General features: G+C 39.6%; 1 protein-coding gene across 5 annotated transcripts in view; it reads left to right on the forward strand.

The window, feature by feature from the left end:
* The window catches only part of ATP8A2 (ATPase phospholipid transporting 8A2), a 652,717-nt gene that overhangs the window by 209,684 nt on the left and 426,871 nt on the right, over positions 1–16,162 (forward strand). For all 5 annotated transcript variants that reach the window (XM_031001328.3, XM_055359710.2, XM_055359711.2 and 2 more), the window contains one exon: positions 2,288–2,352. In XM_031001328.3, coding sequence (XP_030857188.2) covers positions 2,288–2,352 — 65 coding nt within the window. The remainder of the gene's footprint in view (positions 1–2,287; positions 2,353–16,162) is intronic.

Here is a 16,162-nt window from a genome sequence, read left to right on the forward strand (position 1 = left end):
GTTTCTTCTCAGAAGCCTTTAGTTTTGTATATTTAAATTCATGAAAGTGTCAGTAGTTTTTTTTTTTGTCTCCCCCTGCCATGGCTAGAAAAAAAAAGACTGAGTTTTTCCATAATATCTTTGTGTAGCTTCAGTTGTCAAATGGCATTTTGCTTAAATTTTAAAATATAAAATAAAGCAGCAAGCGAGGGCTTAAAAATTACAGCCAGCTTCTGCAGCTGTTGTTGAAGTAAAAAACTACCAGTAAATCCTTTTGCATTAGTTACACTAAATTTGTAACAGTCTATATTGCATGAAGTTGCTGGAAGTCTCTGGGGATGAAGAAAGAATAAATCTAACATAGAGGGAAATGATTAAAGTTGCAATATCCCTCTTTGCAAGTGAAAAGAAAATGTAGACCTCCCTTCTGGACCTAATCTAAGGACTTATAGGAAGGAAGAATGCATTTGTAAAATTTTAATGGGAAACAAAGAGTTTGATTATTCTAGTCCTACCAGGCAGAGCTTTTAATGGCATTTTGAGAGGGTCTCACTTTTATCCATCACTGTTGTTAAAATACAGACTTGAACTAGTTTATAAATGTATAGAAAATTGCTTCTTGTTCCCCCCTCCTTTTTTTTGTTTTAGAGATGTAACAGGTATTTGCCCATGTGGTATTGTGATTTAAAATTATTCAGTTTGTTTTGGCTTTAAAAACAATATGAGTTTGTTTTAACAAGAGAAATAATCTGATTCCCTTGAGATAACTGTTGTTAACAGCCTTGCCTATGTCTTTTTCATATTGCCTTAAAAAATTAACATTTGGATGAAAAGCCATAATTTTGCACTTTAAAATTTGATCTTGGAGGTGCTTTACAAAATGTTCTACATGGCGGTCCTTAGGAAGGATGTACTTTCTGAAATACACAAACGAATTTTTTTTACTGTTTCCTTCAACCCCTTCATTCCCCCAAAAACCCACAACATGGTTTTTCTTGGTCTTAATTTTTGTCTATCTTGAATTTCATTTTGTACCTGTTAGGAGGATTTCTCAGGGATGAAAAGGGAACCTGCTAGTAGGTCTGAGCATATAAATGCAGCAGTTCTGCTCCTTGTCCCTTAGGTAAATGCCGTCTTCTTTGCTAGCCACGTGTAGCATCTGTGAGAAGGATGTCTTCTTCCCTGTCCTGTGAGGAGAATCCTTACTCCTCCCCCTGGCTGTAGGAACAGTACTGGCCAAGCCCTCCCTTGAGATTGTCACCTGCTTAGTTGAAGGCTGTTGATTGATTTCCCTTTTCTATAATCCTTAATCCATTATCTTAAGGTGCTGAGACAAAACTAGTTGTGGGGGCCAATTTTCTGTGGAGAAGGATTTTTTTCTTGCCTTTTCTCAATGAGAGAGATTGAGTTGGGCGTTGTTGGAAAGCACAAGTCGTCGCTAACCCCCCAAGGCACTGAGAGGATGGCAAGGTGATCTGAGAGACAGGCCAGTGCCCTGGCGGACACCTCTGGTCTTGGAGTTGCGAGAGCCCTCTCCTTGCCACCGAGGGTGTGGATTGGAGGGGAGGCATCCTGAGAGGCGCTCGGCTTGGTCCATGACTGCTCACCCAGGGCGAAGTATGAGTAGGAAACAGCCCAGGGCTTCCTAGAAAATAGTTCTCCTGCTGAGAGGGAAAGAGAAAATACTATCTCGCTTAACCCATAGAGATAACTTTACTGAAAAATGAGAAGGAAATTGTTAAGAACTAGGAGTACTTTCGTTCCAAATAAGCCTTTAAAAAAAAAAAAAGCCTTTTTAAAATAACATCCAAAGACAGATTTTTTTGAAATGTGGATTACTTTAAATTTTTCACAGGAAAAGTGACTCCCTCAGTGTATTCCTTTGAAACCTGTTGTGAGAATCAGCTGCTGTCTTAAAGGAAGGGAGGGAGCTAGCTATCCCAGTGGGTGTGTGTGTGCTGATTTAGGGGCACCATTGGGGTCCACTGCCTTGCTGAAGTGTTCACTGTTACTTTAGACAATCCAAGGCTTATCTTAGTGTTATACAAGGATAACAGAGATAAAGAAAAATCCACTAAAAATTGGGAAGTATTTATTTTAGCCTTTAGTTATAAAGACGTTCCCAACTAGTTCTATTCAATCTGTCTACAAGAATCAAAATCAACTTACTTTTCCTACTCCTCACTGTTACCCTATTCCTCTGTGCGAGCCAATAGGCTTAAAGTGGCAGATATAACCAAGGAGGTTGAATTTAAGGAGCTCACAGAAGGAAAGAGAAATTCACATGTTGTCTCTTCCTCCACTTCAGGGTATTCCTGCCGATTGGTATCGCAGAATATGGCCCTTATCCTATTGAAGGAGGACTCTTTGGATGTAAGTAGTTTTTCAAAGTTGTATTTGCTTTGCTATAACAGTATTAAACTCTTTGTTTCTACTATCATTGATAATCGGGGATCATGTTTTGCTAAAAAACAGTTATGAAAAAACTGTGTTTATTTTCTGTTTATATTTATATTTAAGAATGGATGTCAGAAAGCCTTATCTTTAAACATCAGAACAGTAAGCTTAGAATATTGCCTCATGATAATACTTTTATTCATCTAGAATTGTGCATTTAAAATGGGATAGTTTTAATCTGATTTAGCTTTAATCATTAAGTATGAAATATTAGTGGAACCTATTATGACCTACATTAAATGGTGATGGTTAATTTCACTATAAGTTACTAAGGAGACATGTATGATTTTCTTTCTAGCACAAACGTTAGAATAAAACTAATATTCAAGTGTTAAGCATTGTTTAAATTTATATAGTGAGGCCAGGTGCAGTGGCTCATGCCTGTAATCCCAGCATTTTGGGAGGCGGAGGCAGAAGGATCGCTTTAACCAAGGAGTTCCAGACCAGCCTAAGCAACACAGCAGGACCTCATCTCTACAAAAAATGGAAAAATGGGCCAGGCGTGGTGGCATATGCCTGTAGTCCCAGCTGCTTGGGAGGCTGAGGCTGGAGAATTGATTGAGCCTGGGATGTGGATGCTGCAGTGAGCCATGATCGTGCCACTGCTTTCCAACCTGGGTGACAGAGTGAGACTCTGTCTTGAAATAATAATAATACATTCATATAGTAATAGGTTACATGTATACTTAATTCTCTGATGTCCCAATGCTGCCGCATGAACCCACCCCATCATGGCATAAAGCCACTGAACAGACCAGCAGTGGGAGCTGATTTGAGGGTCACCAGCAACCTGTGAAGTGGTTTGATATGAAAATATGAGCTGAACAATGAGATTCCACTTGTCAGAACTTTTAACAAGGGCTTTGTTACTGGCAGGCACCCATAGCACCCTTTCAGGCAGTATATTTAATATTTATATTTAGCCAATGCCGGGGCAGATGGCACGGTTAAGTACTCTTTTAAAGGGAGGCAATAAAGTACAGAGGTTTCTATACTTGCAAATTGAGAGGGCCATAACTCCTATCGTGAACACCAGGATACTCTCTACCCCTTCATGAGACCAAGGGCAGGAGGCAGGGGGAGAGTCCGTAGTTCTGTATGTTTCCAAGGCACCACTGGCAAGAGACCACCCTCTGGCGTGAGTGCTTCAGAATTCATCTCGGTACACCTCCTATCCTTGTTCATGTTAGTGCCTGCAGGCAGCCCAGAGTCCCAGGTCATACCTCATCTCCTGGAGTCTAATTCTCACATGCTCTGAGGAAATCTCTCCTCTACCCAAGTGTTTCAGTGTTCCCCCTCTCACACGTCTTTATTTTTCTCCATGGAACCTCTCATCATTGGAAATACTATGTGTGTGTGTGTGTGTGTGTAAATTGTTGTGAAATACATCATTTAAGTGTACAGTTCAGTGGCATTAAGTATATTCATATTGTTGTGTAACCATCACCACTATCCATCCACAGAACTCTTTTCATCTTCCCAAATCAAAATTCTGTGCCCCTTTAAACAACTACTCTCCATTCCCACACCTACCTCATCCCCTGGCAATCATTCTACTTTGTGTCTCTATGAATTTCACAGCTGTAAGTACCTCGTATAAGTTCAATCATATAGTATTTGTGATTTTTATGACTAGCTCATTTCATGTAACATAATGTCTTCAAGGTTCATCCATATCGTACCATGTGTCAGAATTTCGCTCCTTTTTAAGGCTGATTAATATTCCATTGCATGCCTATACTACATTTTGTTGATTCATTAATCCATCAGTGGACAGTTGAGTAGCTTATAACTTTTTTTTTTTTTTTTTTTTGAGACGAAGTCTCACTCTGTTGCCAGGTTGGAGTGCTGTGCCAAATTAGGCTCACCGCAACCACCAATTCCTTGGTTCAAGCGATTCACCTGCCTCAGCCTCCTGAGTAGCTGGGATTACAGGCATGCGCCACCATGCCTGGCTAATTTTTGTATTTTTAGTAGAGACGGAGTTTCACCATGTTGGCCAGGATGGTCTCAATCCAACTTTTGACTATTGTGAATAGTGCTGCTATAAATGTGGATATACAAATATCTTTTTGGGATCCTGCTTCTAATTTTTGGGGACATATACCCAGAAGTGGAGTTGCTGAATCATATGGTAATTTTACATTTCACTTTTTGAGGAACAGCCATACTGTTTTTTCACAGCAGCTGCATCATTTTATATGGTTTGTGATTTTTCCATATTCTTGCCAACACTGGTTTTTTTTTTTTTAATAGTAGCCGCTCTAATGGGTTTGAGAGTGGTATCTCGTTGGAGTTTTGATTTGTATTTCCCTAATTATTAGTGACAATGGACATCTTTACATGTGCCTTTTGGTCATTTGTATATCTTCTATGGAGAAATGTCTATTCAATCCTTTGCCCATTTTTTAATCAGGTTTTTTTTTCAGTGTTATGACATAATTTGTATTTTTTTCTACCTCCCTTTAGTCCCTTAGACTGTAAGGTCCATGGTTAAAAACCTGATTAAAAAAACTGGGCATCTCCACCTTCAAGACCTTGCTTTGCACATATTATGCACTCAGTAAATGTTTGAATGAATGAACAAGCTTAAGATAATTTTCTAGTCATCAATAAGAATTTCTACTTAAAAGTCATGCTGATGAGATAGTGGCTACAGTAGCCATGAGGGGCTGAGTACAAGTTGATGTTACTAAGAAATAGAAAATGAGTAAGCCAAAACAGCACATCGGTGGACAGGAGAGCAGAGTGCTCCTGCAGAAAGGCTCCTAGAACCCTTGGATGTGTGCACATACCTTATGAACACACCCACAGTGTCTGTACTTGAGGCTTCCTTTTTTTCTGATGATTTTCTGGTTCAAAGGTATCTCTAACCTTGAAAAAAGCCTCCTTTTTCTGGAGGTAACTCAGAAATGAGCCTCTGTTTTCCCCTTATATCAGATGTTTTCTGGAGTCCAAGAGATGGACTTTAACTCTACATACACATTGAGACTTCTGGTTTACCTAGACCAAAGAGTGGTTTGTGACACCAAACTGAGAAGGGTTTTATGGGTGTTTTCCTGACTTGCCTTGGTTTAACCTCCTAAGAATGATTCTTTCTTAACTAATTTTGAACTTCATCTTTTAGTATAATGACTGTAATGTATTCAGTATCTACTGAGCAGAGGTGCACTTTCTATGTACTGTTTTTGTTCATTATTCAAAAGGACACTCCATATTTCTGACTAGTGTCTACTGAGGAAGATTCTACTCCTTCCTTGCCTTCTCCTCCCTCTCATGCTTTAGTTGGGTTAAAACCATTCCTCTTCTCATTAAAATCGTATTTGGTGGTGGGGAGGGGGATAAAAGCAGCATCCTAGCGCAATAAATTAGATATACAGTAGAGCTTTGGTGGAGCTCCCAGGTTGAGTTTTTAAGTCTCAGGGCTCTAATAATAATGCAGACAGGACAGGGACACAGAAGATGGCCCAACAATTAGAAGCATTTGGCCTGGCTTCTCTTTATTTCATCTGTCATGTAAGTGTGAGGGGATCCACACCTGGCCCCCATCAGTTTCATCAGACCAGTAAGTATGGCCAGGTTCGGACTCCAAATGCTGTAAACAATTAGGATTTATCTCTGTGTTTTGAGTTTGTCATATGCTGCCAAAATAACTTCTAAGCTCCATAATATAGATGAGATCAGTGGTCTTTGAACAAGGCGGAGTGATGGTGTGCACCCCAGGGGGACACTAGATGATATATTAAAATGCTGGAAAAAAAGTTGTGATTTCCTATTTTTTCAGTTAAAAAAGTACTGAGAGATTAGCTTTATTGATAATACATAAGGATTGCCACTGGCATCCTCAATTTTTTTTCCTGGCACACTGACCAGAAATCGGTCTGAGAGGAATGGGTAGGAGGAGGGAGGCATGGCGTTTCAAGTGAGAAAGGTTGTTACTGAGACTCTCACTCTTTGATTTGCTTTTAGCCAATTGTGAAATATTGCCATTCATGTGTATTGGTTAAATGGACTTGTGGACTAGAGTTAGTTTTCATTAAAATGACTCTCACAGATGCTGACTTAATAGAATTCCTGTTTGAAAAAAAAGTGAATTGAGGATAACAGCATTGTAAGCAGAAGCTGCAATAATTTGCTTTGCTCAATGTATGTGCTAGTTCCAGCTCTTCTCAGCTACTTTATAGTTAAAACAGTGATCTGATCTGACAGACACAGCAAATTTCAAAATTATTCACAAGATTATTATAATTAACCATAAACTTTGTCCTAAATGTATGTGGTATCTTGAAATATTAGCTGTGGTAACATGAAATTGTAGGAATTAATGAGATTTCATAAACTAAGAATCTTGAGTAAGAGAATAAAAATCTACAACTTTACCAGCAATTTATTTTTTAAAGAATGTAGTAATCTAATCATTTACTCTAAAATTTCACAAAATCTACTGCAAATTCGTGAATGATAAATGTCTTTGATATTTGTTAGTAAAGGACAAAAAGTGCTGAGTTACTTGGAGAGCATTTGGTTTTCCTGCTGCAATAATATAGAGAATGCAGTGTAGCAATAATTAAGTTGAATATGGGTGGAAGACCTATACAAAACCTTGCCAGGATTTATATGTGTGTGTGTGTATTTAAAAAATTTTTTATTTCTATAGGTTATTGGTGAACAGGTGGTATTTGGTTTACATGAGTCAGTTCTTTAGCGGTGACTTGTGAGATTTTGGTGCACCCATCACCCAAGCAGTATATACTGAACCCGATTTGTAGCCTTTTATCCCTTCCCACCCTTTCCCCCAAGTCCCCAAAGTCCATCGTGTCATTCTTATGCCTTTGCATCCTCCTAGCTTAGCTCTCACATATGAGTGAGCACATACGATGTTTGGTTTTCCATTCCTGAGTTACTTCACTTGGAATAATAGCTCCAATCTCATCCAGGTCACTGTGGGAATGTAAACTAGTACAACCACTATGGAAAACAGTGTGGAGTGTCCTTAAAGAACTAAAAGTAGAACTACCATTTGATCCAGGAATCCCAGTACTGGGTATCTACCCAGAGGAAAAGGAGTCATTATACAAAAAAGATACTTGCACACACATGTTTATAGCAGCACAATTCACAGCTGCAAAAACCTGGAACCAACCCAAATGCCCATCAAACAACGAGTAGATAAAGAAACTGTGGTGTGTGCGTGTATATATATATACATGTATGTGTATATATATATATATATATAAAATGGAATACTACTCAGCCATAAAAAGGAATGAATTAATGGCATTTGCCAAGGTTTCTAAGAAACAAGTAATTAAACAAATTATGAAACCTAAGAGATTTACTACATATTTGGATAAAAGTGTAGTTTCTAACGTGTTTCAACTTATGGAATAAACCAAAGGTTATTGTTTTTGAGAGGCCATCAAAAGAAAGATGTACTGGCAAAGATGTGTTTGCTCAGAGCAAAGCATTAATTCTTTAACACAAAAGGTTTTATGAAATAAGTGTGTATAGTCACTGATGGAATGGCTACTGTGGAATGAAAATGGAATCAGATAAAATTCATTAATGATGCCTGCGGCAGAGGCTACATTTTCCAGCCTCTCTGTGGATGGGTGTGGCCATAAGATTAAATTCTCACTGGTGGAATGTGAGCAGAAGTGAGGTGTGACCTTGTGCATTACCCATCGAGAAGGAAATCTCTTGCCCTGGTTCCTCAGCCCTTCCCATTTTGCTGGCTGGAAATGGTATAAGGCTGGAGCTACTCTGGGGGCTGTTTATTGGCAACATCAGAGTTGCTCCCCTCAATTGGGCCCCTGGATGACTTTGGGAAACAGAATCTGCAGATTCCCTCTGGAATGTTTTTCTGAGAAAAGGTTATATATTTTGAACTGTTGCATAGGTGGTAGTCTCTTTGTTTATCCTCACCCTACTAATCGTACAGAACCTGATATTAAAAGTAGGGTCAATACATGGTGCTCCAGCATGACACAGTGCAGGGCTGTCCTCAGAGAGAGAGGAGGAGGGTCTGATGCTGCTGGCCAAGGAGAGCTAACAGGATTTGAAGGTCAAGGGATTTGGATTCATTCAAACCAATACATGTGTCCTCATTCAGGTTCTTAAGGTCCCACTCTTTCCCATCAGTGCCCTAACTTTCATGAAAGAGACCTGGTTAGTCTATGACTACAACGTTCATTGAATTCTACAACCCACAGAATTAACTTTTTAGGCTGCATATGTCGGGCTGCTATGAGAGAAGAGGTTCTCTTAGTCTGTCATAGAGACTCTCTTGTCTTCTGACTTTGTCTTGACCTCTGATTTTGCAATTTTCATTCTTTAAGCTTCCCAGTGCAGTGAGAAGTGGCTGACCTATCCTTAATCTTGTATTATTTCTGCTCTAATGGTATATTTCAGTAGCTGCTTGATCTGCCACAGACTTGGCTTTAATAGGCAGTTGTTACAAATTGATCACAGGTAATGATTTTAAATCGGCTCTATTGAGATATAGTTTACATACCTACAATTAAATGTACCAATTTTAAGTGTACATGGTGATATATTTTGACAAATGTATATAAGCATGTAATCACCACCCGATTTAAAATATTGAGCATTTACATGATCTCAAAAAGTTCCAGCCCTCCATATCCCCAGGCAACCACGCGGACCTTCTTTCTGACACAATGGATTTATTGTGCTTGCTTAGAATTTCATATGAAGACTGTCTTTTTGTCTGGCTTCTTTCATTCAACACAATTATTTTGATATTCATCCATGTTGCTGTGTGTATCATCTGTTCATTCCTTTTTTTGCTGGGTATTTCATTTTATGGATATTCCACAATTTGTTTATTCGTTCACCTGTTACAGGACATTTTCATTATTTTCAGTTTGAGGTTATTATGAATAAAGCTGCTATAAGGGTTTTGTTCTGTGCAAGTTTTGGTGAACATCTGTTTTTGTTATTCCTGGGTAAATACCTAGGAGTAAAATTCTTAGATTAGAGGGAAGATATATGTTTAGCTTTATAAGAAATTGCCAAACAATTTCCATTTTACACTCCTGCTAGTATTACCTGCGAGTTTTCATTTTTGCATATCTTCACCAGTATTTGGTACTGTCAGTCATTTTAATTTTAGCCATTCTAGTGGGTGTGTATTATTGACAATATCTCATTGTGACTTTAAGTTATATTTCCCTGATGACTAATCATGTTGGTTTTCTTGTGCTTATTGGTCATTTAAAAATCTTCCTTTGTTGAAGTCTCTGTCAAACTTTTGCCCATTTAAAAAAACATGTTATATGCTTTTTAAAATTACTGAATTCTAAGAGTTTTCTGAATATATAATTTGGATATAAACCCTGTTTCATAGATGTCTGTTGCAAATTTTTTTTACCAATCTTTGTCTTGCCTATCCATTTTCTTACCAGTGTTAGGGAAAATAGACCCTAGGCTGGCCTCCAATAATTCCTGCCTCCTGGTGTCTACACCTTTGCCTAATTCCCTCCCCTTGAGTGTGTGTGGAACCTGTGACTTGATTTTAACCAGTAGAGTATGGCCAAGGTAATGGAATGTCACTCCCTTGCATGATATAAGAGTCCATCTCAGCAGATTGGAGTGAGAGACTTTTCTCCATTGATGGCTTTAATAAGTAAGTGGCTATGTTGTGAGAAGGCCTATGGAGAGGGCCATGTGGCAAGAAATTGCAGACAGCCTCTAGTAGCTGAGAGTGGCCAAGCCTACAGCCAGCAAGAAAATGGAGACCTCAGTCCGACAATCACAAAGAGATGAATCCTGCCAACAACCTGAGGAAGGCTGGAAACAGGCACTTCTCCAGTCAGGCCTTGAGGTGAGACACCAGCTTAGCCAACACCTTGATTACAGCCTCATGAGGTCCTAAGCAGCAGATTTAGCTAAGCTGTGCATGGATTTCTTATGAGAAATTGAGATGATAAATGTGTGTGGTATTCTACGTTGCTAAATTTCTGTTAATATGTTTCATAACAATAGAAAAGCAGTATAAACACCTTTTGAAGAGCCAGAAGTTTTTTTTTTTTTTTTTTAATTTTGTTGAAGTCAAAATTTCTTTCTCATTTTCTTCTTCTTTTGCTATGATTAGAGCTTTGGTGCTCTCTAAGAAATATGTACTTACTCTAGGACTGGGAAGAGTGCCTCCTGTGTTTACTTCCAGGAGTTTTGTAGTTTTAGCTTGTAAGTTTAAGTCTGTGATCCATTATTGTGCATGGTATGAGGTAAGGATTGAGGTCCAGTTTATATCCCGTATAGATATCTAGTGTTTACAGCATCATTTGTGAAAAATACTATTACTTCGTCATTGAAATACCTGTGCTTTTGTTGGAAACCGATTGAGCATATATGTGACTCTTTTCCTCGACCCTCTAATTTATTGCGTTTGTGTATGTATCCCTCTTTGTGCCCAATTCCACATTGTCTTCAATATGATAACTTTATAACAAGTCTTGAGATCCTCAAACTTCATTTTTTTTAAAGACTGTTTTGGTCGTTTCAGGACCTTTGCATTTCTGTATACACTTTAGAAATCAGGCTGTAGATTCCTCCAGAAAGCCTATTGGGATTTTTATGGAGATTTCCCCACAATTTGTGTGTGGATTTAATGCAGTTTGACACTTTAATGGGATTGATATTTGCATTCTATGAACGTGGGATATCTCTCATTTACTTAGGTCTTTAAAATTACTCTCAGCAGTATTTTGTAGTTTTCAGTGTACAGGACTTGTGCATGTCAAATTTGCTTTTTCTGATTATAGTGGCTCCTTTTGATTCTTCCATTTCTCTTCATTATATTTATGCATTCCTTTTAATCCTTTAATATTGTTATGATAGCTCATTTAAATTCCTCCTCTGCTAATTCCACTTCTTTGTCATTTATGGGTCTGTTTCTATTTGCTTACTTCTTTTGTTTGTTATAGGTCATATTTTTCTGTTATTTTGCATGTCTAGTAATTTTTTTATTGTATGATGGTTATTGTTAATATTTTGTGATTCAGTGTCTAGATTCTGTTGTTTTCTTTTAAAGAATATTGTGTTTTGGCAGGCAGTTACTTGTGAGTTTATAGTTTACTCTAGAACTACTGCAGCTTTCCTACCAAGTTACAACCCATTGGTGCTGCTGCCTAAGACCCCAGGTGTTCCCTGTGGTTTTTCCACTGTCAGTGCTGGAACTTAAGTATCTTCCAATCATGCATGAGCCCTGGGAATTTTTTTTTTTTATCTTACAGCACTGATAGTTGTTCTTTTTTCATATATATGAGAAAAAATATATGTATCTATTTTAGGGTTTTCTTTCCCCAAATTTCATGTCATGTCCCTGTACATGTGCATAAATTAGCATTTGCTTAAACAGCCAAGGGGACCCTTACAGATGCTTGAGCTCTTTCTCTGTGCAGTTCCTTCTCTCCCGTATGCTGCTTTGCAGCTCCTAGCCACCCAGCATTCTCTAACATTCTTTGTCTCCTCATAGCAGTGAGAACATCATCCTCTGGGTTCCTCTTCCCTGAATCACAATTTGGGAAGTACCTCTGGTTAGAAAGCTTCAGCTGTCATCGGCTCACCTGATGAACTTCTCTTCTTCTGAGGATTGTCTTCCTGTGTTGCCTGTTATCCAGTGTCTGAAAACAGTGCGTTTCATACACTTTCCCAGTTTTCTGGCTGTTTATAAATCTTGTATACTAGTTACTTTATCACGCCTAGAGGCAAAATGTAAGTAATCACTCTGCCTCTGTCTTTGATAAATATTAATTTCCAGTTTAAAGACCTGTATCACTTGGGTTTTTCTTTTGTAATAATTTGTTGCCCCTAGTGTGTGGCCAGTTATCTCTGATTTTGAGAATTCCAGAGAAACTTAGCTGGATCAGGAGAAAAGACCAGAATAGTGCATCTGTTTCACCTCTGGGTTCCAGGGACGAGGCAGGATGATGACTGCAATGGCAAGGAAAGCCATTGAATGATCATTTCAGTAGCTATTTTGGTCCTACTTGCCATGGACAGCTAATATCTTTTTTCCACTGATGATTAGGTCATCAGTGCCTTCAAACCCAAGCAAAAGAAATAATTAATGCCAGTTTTTCACCTTTGGAATATTTCTTAGAACCACTTCTGATACCAACTATAGGAACAGTCAGAGTTCCATGCAGGAAATGGTGACCGTCAAGTTCTGCTCAGGAGATAAAAAACCACATCTGGTCTCTGAACAGAGTGGTTTCAATGTTAAGAATTGTTAATTAAGTTATGGAGTTTGCTAACTAGGTAACTAAGAGTACAGTAAGAAAACTCTAGGGCAGGGATTGGCAAAGTACAACCCTCAGGAGAAATCTGACCCAACATCTCTTCCGCAAATAAAGTTTCATTGAACACAGACATCCCCAAGGCTAGGTTAAAGAAGTGATTGTCAAGGGAATTGTGAGCAGACAAGAGGCAAACAAGAAGGAGCACATTTCTTTCTTTGTCTCCAGCTTTGGAGTCTCTCATTCCTTCTCTGCCCGTCTCCTACTGGCAGGGCCTAGAGCCACCTGTGAGTGAGGAGTATGGTTGGTAGTTCCTATTCCAGTAGCATAGGCTGAACACAGAAGGGAGCCTGGACAGTGAGAGATGTTAACAGCTGGCACAGAAATGAATTTCAAGTGTAAAGACTTAAAATAGGAAATTAGGTGCTTGTGAAATTATTGGGAAAGCGGAAGGAACAGAAGCCAGCGAGCCCTAGAGAGGCTTCAGGTCCATGCCCCTGCAGCTTTGTTCCCGGAGTCAGAGCACTGTTGCTTGTACCCAGGAGACCTCAGGGAGCCACTGCCGACGTCCCGGCATCCTTACACCCATGAAGCCAGGTCGAGATGGTAGAATGTGGTCTCTTCATGCTCTGTCTCCTCTCTGTCTTCCCAATCTTAAGCAAATGCATCTTGTTGATAGAATTCATGCAGCATCTTGGTAAGAAAGGAGTCTAAGAAATATGGCTTTAAGCCTTCCAGTCTCTGAAATACAGGGAAGAACATGGAAGAAGACAGAAATAAATACTGAAGCCAGCAAATAATATCTAGCACCAGCTCACCTGTAGGCAGGAAGTAGGCATCAGGAGGACACGGGATACCACAAGATTGCACAGATGTGGTCTATTCCATAAAAGTCAGACCTTTAACATTCAGTCGATTCTTTATGGTACTTTGCAGTGACAGGTAGAGTGACCATGAACATCTCGTGGACCACACAGAAGTTGACTATTTTGTTTCTGTTGTTATTCTCATGACAAAGAACAGTTGTCCAGGTTAAAGGTGATGAAGGATGGCATAAGGGTCAAGACAACATCTGGGGCGCTAACAGGGTGAAACTCCTGCTTTCTGTACTTAGAAAAGTCTTTGCCCCATGGTAAATTCTCATAGTAAGTCATAGTTAACTATTTTCAACTTTTCTTTTAGAAAAGTCCAGTTTTCCAATTTGATCTTTTCTCTGATGACAGGTGGTTCGTGGTAAGCGATCTACACGTGTATAATATGCACAGGCATAATGTCATCATTTGTTGCTTTAAGATGAATATGATGTTTTCATGTGGGATATGATGAAGGTTTTTTTGGGTTTAGAGAGACCACTTTGAAAAGATATGTTTAGAAATAATTAAATTGTTTGTTTTGTTTTGTTTTGTTGTTTGTGTTGTTTTTTGAGATGGAGTCTCATTCTGTCGCCCATGCTGGCGCCATCTCAGCTCACTACAACCTCCGCCTCCTGGGTTCAAGTGATTCTCCTGCCTCAGCCTCTCAAGTAGGTGGGACTACAGGCACGCTACAGGCACGCACCACCAGGCCCGGCTAATTTTTGTGTTTTTAGTAGAGACAGGGTTTCACCATGTTGGCCAGTTGCTGTCAAACTGAACTCAAGTGATCCACCCACCTTGGCCTCCCAAAGTGCTAGGATTACAGGCGTGAGCCACTGCGCCCGGCCAGAAATGCTTGTATTGTTAACGTGATTTTTTATTACACAAAATGTGGGTCACATATTTTAACCAGAATACTAAGCAGCCTCTCCAGTAACAAAAGCTCATGGTCCGTTGAGTGCTTTTTCATGAGTGCCTAGCACTTTATATAAATTATCTCTCTTAACCCTCTTAGCAACTCTGTAAGATCATGAAATATTCTTTTTTCAAAGTTATTGCTAAAATTTTTGATAGAAACTTTCTATTTTTTTTTCCTACCATCTACTAAAAAATTCCTGATACTCTTGCCTACTTGGTAAGATTACTTTGTAATTAAACTTGCTTATCAACATTTTTTGTGTGTGTGAAGGTAGTAAGATTGTGGTATACTAGAAATGTTGCTTGAACAATTTTTTTCTAATTTGTTTTTAGGTATGTCCAATTAATAATTCTTTTAATCCTTTGAAGGCACTTGCATTTTAAGGTCAGAGAGACAATTATAAAACATTCTTTCTTAGGGTTCTGTAGTAAGTGTTATTGAGGAACGTCAGCAGGATGAGGAAACAGGGCTGGCCGGGAGGGGAGAAGCTGCTGTGTTGTGTAGGTGGTTAAGGAAATGCTCTCTAATGAGATGACTTTGGAGCCGACTTGCTGGGAGGGAACCATGGGGCTGTCTGGACAGGAGATGGCACCTCCCACTTTGCCTGGAGCAGTCTCAATTTGCACCTGTTTTCCTGGCATAGATTTAAGACTCCCCTTTTTACTCCCAAAGTGCCTTGGTTTGGAGGGTAAAATTGTATGATCACCCTGTATCTGGAGGAATTGTGCTTCAGGCAGATGGTCCAGCAAATGCAGAGGCAAAGGCCGATGCTCCCCATTGCATTTGAGCAGTGTGTGGCTGGAGGGGAGAGTGAAGAGGGAGCCAGAGAGACAGCATGAACTCATCCTGTAGCAGTGTAGAGCATTGTTAGGAGATTCTGAGTGAAATGGGTGTCATTGGAATCTGAGAAGAGTGACATGATCTGATTTACCTTTTAAAAGGATATCTGGGCCAGGCACAGTGTCTTACGCCTGTAATCCCAGCACTTTGGGAGGCAGAGGTGGACAGATCATGAGGTCAGGAGTTCAAGACCAGCCTGGCCAATATGGTGAAACCCCGTCTCAACTAAAAATACAAAAGAATTAGCCAGGCATGGCGTGGTGTGCCTGTAGTCCCAACTACTTGGGAGGCTGAGGCAAAAGAATTGCTTGAACATGGGAGGTGAAGGTTGCCATGAGCCGAGATCGTGCCACTGCACTCCAGCCTGGGCAACAGAGTGAGACTCCATCTCTAAATAAATAAATAAATAAGTAAAAGGGTATCTGTTCTTCTTTGTGTCTCTGTGTATTTGACTCCTCTAGGTCCCTCATGTAATAGTCTTATTGCTCTTTGACTTAGTAATGAATACTCTACCATGAAAAGGAGTCTTGGCCAGGCACAGTGGCTCACACCTGTAATCCCAGCAGTTTGGGAGGCCAGAGTGGTTGGGTCGCTTGAGCCCAGGAGTTCAAGACCAGCTTGGGCAACATGGTGAAACCCTGTATCTACAAAAAATACAAAAAAAATTTAGCCGGTATGGTGGTGCTTGCCTGTAGTCTCAGCTACTTGGGAGGCTGAGGTGGGAGGATGGCTTTAGCCCAGATGGCAGAGGCTGCAGTGAGTCCAGCCTGGGTGACAGAATGAGACTCTGTCTCAAAAAAATAAAATAAAATAAAATAAAAAAATTTAAAAAAGAGTATCTGGCTGCTGGA

Source organism: Gorilla gorilla, chromosome 14 (genome assembly GCF_029281585.2).
Source record: "Gorilla gorilla gorilla isolate KB3781 chromosome 14, NHGRI_mGorGor1-v2.1_pri, whole genome shotgun sequence".
Classification (NCBI taxonomy): Eukaryota; Metazoa; Chordata; class Mammalia; order Primates; family Hominidae; genus Gorilla; species Gorilla gorilla.